Raw genomic sequence first — 10,307 nt, 5'->3', positions numbered from 1 at the left:
ACTTACCAATCTCTCATCCAGAGGTCTGAATTCACCTCTCCTCCAGCACTGCTGTGTCAAATCCTCTGTACTGCCCCCTGTACTTAGGATACTGCCACCGCTCCTTCCTTGTTTGCTGGTTTGATTTGTTAAAGAGTCTCTTCCCATGCTTGGCTAAGTTTCTGTAGCTTCTTTACCATTGCCTACTGGTGGAGCTTCAGTCATTCCCTCTGTTGGGCGGAACAATTGTCCTGGCTTAAGGAGCGAGACTGAGGATGGTTGCGCAGTTCTGTATCTCTGCCCTCTTTTAGCATTTGCTCACCTGAATGCCTATCATGGGAGCGCTGTAGGGGTAATCAGTTTCAGTAAGAGCCGTACCACCTTCAGCTCCAGGGATGCATGATCTTTGTACGCACTGGCTCTTAGAAATTACCCGAGAGGCAAGCAGATTCTTTTCTTTTAACATCCAGTTCTTGGAGCTATTTATGAGGCCAGTCTACTATTCCAACACTGAATGATAATACAGGAAGTGCAAGTTGGTTAATAGCTTGGATCTTATTTCGTGTGGTTAAGGAACTCTTCCATATCAGTTTCACTCTGCTATCGTATTCTTTACTGGTCTTTTCTCTCAATACTTTGCGCTGAATTTTTCCACCTTCCTGTATTCCTAGGTATTTTTATACACCTTCTGCTCCAGCTCCCCTATATTGCAGCCTTCAGTCAGGGAGATGGTTTCAGTTTTGCTTAATTTTCCTTTAAGGAAAGCTGCCTTAGTACATTTGTCCAAGCCAAATATAACCGTGCTGTCATCTGAGAAACTTTATCACACAAAGTTGTTCTGCTGACTGAGCAGAGTTTCAGATCATCAACAAATAGTAAAATGAGATAATCTTCCGTGGAGGATTGGTCGCTCTAGGATTAAGGCTAAAGAGTCAATGGGAGTACTCAGCGGGTTTAATACCAGAAAAAACAAAAGTGGTGACAGAGAATCTCCCTGAACTATGCCTCGCTGTACCTTAGTATTAAGGAAGACACATTATCAGTCTTCATAAATCACGTGGATGTAGTCTGCCACCTTTTCCTGGTGAACTTGATGTACTTTATCTGTACAGGATTCAGTTTGTATATTTCAAGGCACTTTATTATCTAAGAGTGTGGGATGCTGTCAAAGACTTTCTTAAAATCAATGCACGCTACACTAAAGTTTCAACTGTGCATACAGCTGGCCCTAGTGGCATCAGCTGAGCTTTGTTTCCAGAGGCTCCTCTTTTGTTACCTTTCTGTTCTAGTGCTAAGATTTTATCAGAAGCAATGTGCTGATTTATTCTGTCTGAACCGACTGTAGGAAAGCAGGTTATTGCTTGATCAGTTTTGGGTATAGTATTTGGCTCTCCCTTGGACAGGAGAAAGAATTGTTCCTGTTCTTAGCTATTGTGGCTTTTTACAATTAGCCAGATCTTGATGAAGAGAGGTCAAATATTTGAGCCAAAAGTTGGGTTCTCCATCAGGGCCAGGGCACTTCCAAGCTGGAGCTCAATTGATGTAACTTCAGGCCATTCAATTGTTTTGTTTGCCTGTTCTAAATTCCCCTGTATGCTAGATGACCATTCTGCTTCTCTCTCTTGTGCTCTGTATTCCCCTGTATGCTGGACGACCATTCTGCTTCGGTCTTGTGCTCTATATTCCCCTATATGCTGGACGACCATTCTGCTTCGGTCTTGTGCTCTATATTCCCCTGTATGCTGGATGACCAGTCTGCTTCGGTCTTGTGCTCTATATTCCCCTGTATACTGGATGACCAGTCTGCTTCGGTCTTGTGCTCTGTATTCCCCTGTATGCTGGACGACCATTCTGCTTCTCTGTACCCTACAGAATTGCTTTGGTTTCTTCTTCAATGTTTAGTTTTGGTGCTTCTCCTTTCTGTTTTCTTAATATCTTTGCAGCTTCTGCTGTTATTTTCAATTTAATACTAAATAGTATAAATTTAAGATCTTCTTCTGTTAATGCAGCATATCTTAGTTTTATTTTTTGGATTTTCCTCAGTATTTTCAATGCCCTCGATCCTTTGAAGTGTGCATCTACCTCTGCCCACAGTGATTTAATTTTCTCTTCTACTTGCGTTTCCAAGGAGGATTTGTCATCCTTCTCCTGGTCTTCTGGCCTTGCATTCTTGTTGGCAAAATTCTCTCAGTAATCATTTTTGCTGCACAAAATTGTATCTGATTTATATCCATAATATCAATAGATGGCTCCTTACTACGGATTATGGTCCCATTAATGTCACTTATCTTGCTTCTAACGTTGGGTGTTAAATTTACTTTCAGTAATCTATCCCGCTCCATGTAGACGAGCAATTCAACCGCCAATTCTTCAATCTCCCCTTTCCTTTCTTCACTCTGCCTCCTGGCCTGTCCCACTCTACCCTCCTGCAACGCAGCCCCATCCCCAGGGACGCCCCTCCAGCTGCCTCCCCCCCCCCCCCCCCAGCTGCTCAGTCACCCCTGCTCCTCTGGTCCTTATTTGCTGGGGTACCTCATTCTTCTCCTTCTCACTCTTGGCACTGCCTTGTTTTGCACTGGGTTTTGGCTTCCTTACTGTGATATTCTTTAATCCTCCTGCCATCGCAGCCCCGCCCTGCTGGTTCTTACTGGTTTGGGTGCCTCGAATTGTTTTCCTCTTCTTCCCAGCCTGCTTTGCACTGGTCTCTGGTACAGTTGCTGTGGTGTTCTTTTCTTCCTTTTGGTTTCTGTCTATATTGCTTCTTTTTCAGTTTTATCTTTCAGTTGTTTTAAGATGTTACTTAAGTGTTTATGCGCTATGATCTGGTCAAATAAAATCTAAGATTTTTATCCACTGCCTTTTGCAACTTTGCCTTCAATATAATTGATCTTTCTTCCATTTTTTTGGGTTTTTTTGGCAGGCGCTCGCTCTCTCTGTGTAGCCCAGAGATGTAAAAATGGGGTTTCTGGCATAAAAATATCAGTACCTCATCTCCTCTCTGTCTTCAGAGGTCCACTTAGTCATAGATAATCCTTTTAATTTTGTCAGTAGCTGCTGTGGGTTCACGGCTGTCCATGGCTTATAGCTGCACCAGGGATTTTATCTGCAGCTGAAGATTCAGCACTAGCGGCACCGCCTCATCAGCCCTCGTGCTTAGAGTAAGAGTGGGAGCCAATATGAATTTCTTTTTTCCTTCCTCTTATAGTTCAATAGTGGTAGCCCCTGGCTGAGATTTAGTTTAGAGATTATGCCACAGGTACACAGTAGGGTTTAGTGAGAGACACTGAATCTGATTATTCTCTCGGTGAGGGAGTGTGGCTCTGGCAGTCACTATCTTTCTGTAAGAGTGAGTGTGTCTGTCTCACCCATGTGAGAGGCTGGGTGGCTCTGTCTCTCTATAACACTCTATGCCATTGCGGAGGGGGAAATCCCAGCTCTGATTTTTCTGCCAGAGGGAGAAGAGTTACCCTCTTTCCCTTAAACAAACCTGAATCTTGCTCAATTCATTCACACTTTAGAGCCAGATTGACCCAGTTTCATCCCCCCTCGAGAGAATGCACCCAGTGCCTCCCTGGTGATTGCAGGACATATTAGATTACCTCTAGGGCATGGGAGAATGTTGGATTGTAATCCATTTGCACAGGGGAAGAGGAGGGAGAACAAGCAGTACTTTGAAAGATGGTACCAAGGAGGCAATTCCATCATCATAAATACATGTTTTCAGAGAAGCCCAGCTCCCATCTCACCTCTCAGCCTTGCTTCATATTGGGGACATCAGGACCTGGATTAAGCACAAGGGGGAGCCAGAGACCAGCAGCGAGTACCATCACGGCTCCACACCTAGGGGCCGAGCACACTGTATAACCCGCACTCCCACATGGGTTAAATAGGCACTAATCCACCCCCTACTGCAATAGGGGGATTAGCGCCTATTTAACCCACTTCAGACGTGGAGTGAATGTAATAGTGCTCAGCAAATGCATGTGAATGAACCTATTACTCATTCACACCACATGCAAAAAAATAAAATGTGTATCTCATACACACAGTTATCGCTCAGCTATTATCGGCTGCCTGGAGCAGGCATTAAAGGTAAAAGAAGTACAGAAAAGCAGTTTTTTCTATACTTTTTTTTTTTTACTTAAAAAAAAAAAAAAAAAAAAAAGGAACATGGCAGACCACCACGTTAAGAAGACCGACGCCAGTAAACTCTGCATCGGTTTTCATAACCTGCCCCCTGCCAGTAACGAAAACGGAGGCTGAGTTTCAGTCTTCAGAAGCGGCAGCCGCAGCAGAGTCCCATTAGCAAGGAGGCGCTAAGGTCACACAGGCAACGCACCTCCCTTGCGGGCACCATGCACACATTAGAAAAGTGGGTGCTGACATTTCAGTGCCCACTTTCCACGACTTATATTGCATCAGCCCCCTAGCTTGGGACCTCTAGGAGATTAATGGCTCAAGAACTCCACGGCAGGCTGCTTCTCACGCTCTCATCGGTGAAGATGCTTAAGATCTATTTCATGCATATTCAGTCTGGAGCTCCTGACCATGCAAGCAGCTGAGGACAGCAGGAGTTTCCCCCTTCCCCGTGAGTGAAGGGGCAGCAGGCAGGCAACGTGTGCAGGGACTTTTTCACTTTTATTTTAGGTGAGGGGATGAGTTTGGGAGAAGATGGGAGAGTGGAAAAGATGTCCATATTTATAAAATCTACATAACAGATGACCACTACAGACTGAAAAAAAACCCCCATACATTTATGGTCCCCGAGATGTATTCATAAAGTAGACAATTTACACAACTTGCAAATACTCATTTAAAAAAAAAAACATTATTAAATACTGAAAAGCAACTACTTGGAGAAGAGGACTGTGTTTAAAAGGCATTAAACCAGTTTTAAAAAAAACAAACAGTCTACAGTCACAAGCACTGATAAAAACCAAAGTACAGTCTTAAAACATTAATTCCAGGATTTGAAAATAAAAAAGCAGCAACAAGCAAAGTACCTGATGCCTTCACACTAAATCGTGCAAATAAAGACGACAAAGGGCCAATTTATCAAAAGTGTGTTAAATGTGCACATTAATGCCATTTAGTAAACAGGCCCCTAAAGCGAGCTGTCCGCCCAGATTGTGCTCCCACGGGCAGCGACAGTGGAAACATTCAGACGCCTTTACTTTAAGGAACACAGAGCTCCCCCATTCCCACCTTTCAGAGACCATCCTCCATGCTTTGAGGCCGTCGTCCTTCCTCGAGTCCCCAGCGCCCAGTGCAACCTGCCTCAGTAAGAGAACTCTCCGGCCATGGGGGGGGGAATACGCAGCTTTTTCCAGGGAAACGGTCCCCCCCCCTCTCTCCGTCGTGGACAATCTCGCTACCAGCGAAGGATTCACATCCCCAACCCATGAGGCAGAGCCTCTGGCACTAAAGGATGCACCTGCCAATGGATGCAAGTGATCCTCCAAACCGAAATAAAGACTCCCTCCCCAAGAGACTGTGGTAAGTCTCGAGAACTAGAAGGTTTCCAGCTCGAGATGGCAGGAAAGTCAGCACCACTCCAAGGCATCCAGAGGGAACAGGGCAGGCCCTGAGGGAAGCACACGGCAAAAAAAACCACACAGCCAGCCCCTGCTCTGTTTCAGGAAGGGTAAATGAATCTAAGTTTCCAGTGGCTGTGCATAGATTGGACACATGCTGGACGCCAAGACGCGGTGAATTAGGGGAGAGAGATGCTGTCTTTAGAGAAAGATTAAAGGATTTCATTAGAACTGTAAATATAAAAGGAGTACAACCGGACGGTAAGGTTGGTGCTACCGCTCACAAGTTTCCAACTTGTGCTTAAATTCAGCCGCTCCTTGTGGCAAAAGCTCCCTCCCAACTTCATAGTGGGTGCACATTCCCTTCTGTCTTTTTGTCGGATTTAAAGAAGGGGTTTGACTCGCTTGTGGCCTTCTTACACTAGGAAAGGCGTTGCCAAGTCACCCATCCCCCCCCCCCCCCCCTTAGAGCAAGCACCTGGCTTCTATTTACTGAGAGGGTGGTGGAGCCGAGTCCCTGATAATAAGCAAAAGAAGGACAGAATGCATCAGATGGGCTTGGGCGAGGGAGGCAGATGACCGAGAATGTAAATACACAGCTTCAGATTTTTGTGGTCATCGCTCGCTGTGGCCTCACGCAGCGCTGAAGCCACTTCTGGTGTTTTCTCTCTTAGCACAAGGGATCATGGCTATGATCTTCCAGCAAGGAAGGGCAACACGCGGGCTATGGCAGTTTTGCACCTGTGCCATGTGTATGGAGAGGGGGAGGGGCATATCTGTGCTTTACCTACCCCCCCCCCCCCAATCAGCATGGAGCCAGACCCTGGTAAAGGGGCTCTCCTGCTGGCTCATATGAAATGGGGGGGGGGGGGGGTCCTTAGTTCAGCTCCTATTGAAAAGCCTTCCCTATCACCAAGTCATCTCATCAAAACATGGATGCATGGGTGGGGTCTGCTGAAAGGGTCCAGCGTAAAGCAGCAGGGGGCACCTTGCCACCCGCCATGGGCTACAGCAGCAGGTGGCTGAAGCTTGCCCTGCCGGTACTTATACCTGCGCTAGGCATCAGGTCAGAGCTCTTTCCCTTGTTTCAAAAATCATCTTGAAATGAACTGAAATCCAGTTGTGCATTAGAGGGCATCAGGGTTTGCTAGTGCCTCAAGGTAAAGCAGTGGTGCTGCAGCACTAGTCCACTTAAAAAAAATATTACCTTTTTTTGTTTGTTTGTTTTTGGTTCATTGACCTTTTTCACTCTGGTTCCCCTAATGAAAGAGCTTTTGGAGTCACAGCTGAACAAAGGCAGTAATCTTTAGGAGTGGCAGACCAGCATTTTAGGCACTAAAAAACAAACAAAACAAAAAAAACCAAAAAGGCCTTTACCTTCACCCTGACCAGGCCCTAAAATTCAACTATTCAATGTCAGTAAGAGGGGAGTGGACAGGATTTAGGTTTTGTGGCATAAAAGTTACTCCTCATGGCTTTGCACAGGTGGGAGGCAGCGGGATCAACACCCACCCTGTTGGTGAGACCTTTAGACTGAACATAAGAACTGCCAAACTGGGTCAGAGCAAAGGTCCATCAAGCCCAGCACCCCCTCTCCAACCATGGGCCTGGCCGGAGCCGGATTTTCTGCTGCTCCCACCCCGGCCTAGGCCAGAGCTTTCCTCAAGTCTACCTTGTTAAGAAGCGGTTTATGCATTTTTCGTCCAGGCACTTGTCCAAACCATTTTTAAATGCAGCTGAACCAACAGCTTCCCCCCCCCAAAATCTCCAGCAATGAATTCCAGAACTTAATCATGTGGTGAGGGAAAAATGTTTTCTCTACTTTTAAATGTGCTATTTACTAACTTCTCGCAGTGCCCTCTTATTTTTTGAAAGAGTAAAGGAGTGAATCTTGATTTTATAGATCTTTATCATTGCTTCCCTAGGCTCTCTCTACGCCAAGCTGATTAACTCAATGTATCTAGGACGAGGGGTTAAGAGTTAAGTTTCCTTCACCAGGCTCGGTGAGGAAACGGCAGACTTAGATTGGGTTTAAATAATACAGACCACTATAACGGCACTGTTTGCTCTACAGCCCTGATGAAGGCAAAGCTAATCAGAGATATAGTAAAGTAGTCACGTGCACAGGTTTGTTCACTGACCCTTATTTCTATCTGTTCAAGTGGACTAACACAGCAACCACGCTCCTCTGCGCACAAGTTTGGTATTTGCTCTGCCCTCATCCTAAGAGTAACAGGCCCTAGAGCTTTCACTCTGAAGAGAATTTGGGGGTAGGACGCAGTGGCAAAAGCCCTTAGAAGCAGAGTCCCAATCCCCTCGCCTCTCCTCCCCCTATAGATTTTTCTGGTGCAAGAGGGCAGGCAGATGTGTAGTCAGTGCCTGAGCTTTAATGCCCCACTCAAAAAACCGCCGCAGGATTCTGCTCCTGCCCGAAGTCCACTGGCTGGAGGCAGCTCCATGGCCCTGCAGAAATGGATGGGGGTCAGTAGGGGGCACTTCCAGTCTATGTCCCACCCCTCATTATGGGCCAGTCCCACCTCAGGTATCCAGCAGCTTGGAGGAGAAAATACATGGCTTGATGCAGGAACAAGCGGAAATGTGAACTTTGTCCTTTTCAGTCACACAGCACACGTGTGTGTATTTAGAGGGTCCAAGCTTGATGTGGCTCTGGGTAAACTCCACACTCCAGCTGTTTCCCTACAGAGAGCATGGCACAGGAGAGTGGCACTGCCCGATTCCAGCAGGTGTGTGCCGATCCCCACCCCAGCATCGCCATGATATACGGGGGAAGGACAGGGTAAAGCATGGCATCCGCTCAGCATCCAGGCGTCAGTCGTGCAGGAGCTGGACGGAGTCAGCATGAAATGTACCTTTTCGGGATGTATCGCCCTCGATGTAGCCCACCTGCAAGACAAGAGAGGAGTGAGGAAGCAGGGCATCAAGCCAGATCCGAAGCTGAGCTAAGGAAGAAGAGGACTCAGCCTGCTTTCCAGAGCAGCAGGAAGGGCCTGGAAGGACAGATGTGCTAAAGTAGAAAGGCCTGTGTTTTCCCGATAATCAGGCTACACCAGTTAACCTGGTTCTTGGCCCACGATATCATGGACATCCTAAAAACCAGGCCCAGCTGTGGCCCTTGAGGACCAGAGGTAGAAACTAGACCCCTGCTTATGAGTTACAAGGATTTTTAACAAAACAAACAAACCTAGTTCAAGAGGTTCCTGCAGTTCTACACCCAAAGGAAATATCTTTTGTTTGGGCATCCTCGCACCCTTACACACAGAGGAAATGTGAAGAAAGAGAGGCCTGGCATGGCCCATTGTCAAGGCTGATATTAACCATCAGCGTGACAGAATTCAAACATGAAGGAAGGGGGTAAGCAGAGCGGCAACTGACCAGCCTAGAGAACTTTACCCATCCAAATCATGAAGGAGTAGCCTGGCGGTTAGAGCAACAGACTGAGACTCAGGATTCAAATCCCACGGCCGCTCCTGGTGACCTTCACCCTCTACTGCCTCAGGTACAACCTGTGATTGTTAACTTTTCTGGAGACAGGTGAGATACTTCACCTTGAGCTAATTGTAAATAAAACGTTACCGAGATGAAGACCATGGAAGGCCCCTGCTCTCCTCTGTATGATAGTTCCAGGACTCACCCAGCAGTGGGAATCCTCTTCCCCGGTCAGTACGATCACTTCTCCCCTGGAAAACGTGAGCTGGGTGGGACGCTCTCCTCTGCAGTTCACAAGAGCCCGCGCCCTCCTCTGCCTCACTGCCACCTTTGGCTGCTGAAAGGAATTCGGACAAGATCACCACCACACTTGAAAGCTGGGTGGCTCCTAGCTAGGCTAGACTACCCTCCCCCCCCACCCACCACCTCAAGCAGGCCATGAAGCAAATCTGGTGGGGAGGGGGGAGCAATAGAAAGGATTAAAAACTGGTCAGCATCCTAGGACCTCAGCAGAAAGACTGAAGGCATTGGGTTAGTTAGTGTGGAAAGGGGGTGACCTGGTAGCAGAATTCAAAGAGAGGGGGACACAGAGCATGAAGATCCCGCCTTCTGCATCTCCCACTGAGAACAAGGAGTTTAAATTTCTCAAGAGATGAGGCTTAAGTTAGAAATAAGGAAGAACTTCCTAAGGGTGAAGGTAATCGAGAACGGACACAAGCTACGCAGGCAGGTGGTGAATCTCCATCAACGAAGGCGTTAAGAGAAGATTAGACAAAACACTTGACTGAGCTGGTTTGGTTTCAAAAGATCTTGCCTAGTGGCAGCAGAATGGCCCAGGTGACATCTCAAGGTCCCTTCTTGTCCAACCTTTCTAAGATTCCAGTTGAGCTATCAATGTCCCTTCTCAACCCTGTCCTAGGTGATCAAGTTCCCTTCCAACCTTATTTATAGCAAAGGACTTCTTGAGGGCCCTTCCAGTAGGAATGTGATTTTGTTTCTTCCATCTCAGTGAGTGCATACCCCGCCACAAGAGATAAAACAAATGCACATCCCTACCTTCCATTAGATGAACATAGGGATGGCAACTTTAACACGAGCATGTACGCATCCATTCGTGCACGCAGGCGGGCGCGAGCTCACGTGCACTTGCATCATATAAAATATGCCTAGCACGTGTATGTGCACGCCTACATTTAAGTAATTCTGCAAGGAAACGTTATTCATGTATGTTTCCTTAGGACTTGTTGGCTTTTACAAACAAACATTTTAAAACATGCGGGCGCGAAGGAAAGAACCAAATTTGACCACTTAGTCCAGTTTGCCCAGTCTATGTCTAGGCCATCCAGA

The 10,307-nt window shown here is 46.8% G+C and overlaps 1 protein-coding gene across 1 annotated transcript in view; it reads right to left on the bottom strand.

Annotated features, from left to right (window-relative positions):
• Positions 1-4,596: 4,596 nt before the first annotated feature.
• LOC115100564 overlaps positions 4,597-10,307 on the bottom strand; it is a 117,387-nt gene continuing 111,676 nt past the window's right edge. The window contains exons 44-45 of the mRNA XM_029619081.1: positions 9,166-9,297; positions 4,597-8,417 (exon numbers count right to left, since the gene is read on the bottom strand). Coding sequence (XP_029474941.1) covers positions 8,343-8,417; positions 9,166-9,297 — 207 coding nt within the window. The 3' untranslated portion in view covers positions 4,597-8,342. The remainder of the gene's footprint in view (positions 8,418-9,165; positions 9,298-10,307) is intronic.

Source organism: Rhinatrema bivittatum, chromosome 11 (assembly GCF_901001135.1).
Source record: "Rhinatrema bivittatum chromosome 11, aRhiBiv1.1, whole genome shotgun sequence".
Lineage (NCBI taxonomy): Eukaryota > Metazoa > Chordata > Amphibia > Gymnophiona > Rhinatrematidae > Rhinatrema > Rhinatrema bivittatum.
Note: the sequence above shows the minus strand (reverse complement) of the source record. Positions and strands in the feature narration are given on the sequence as shown.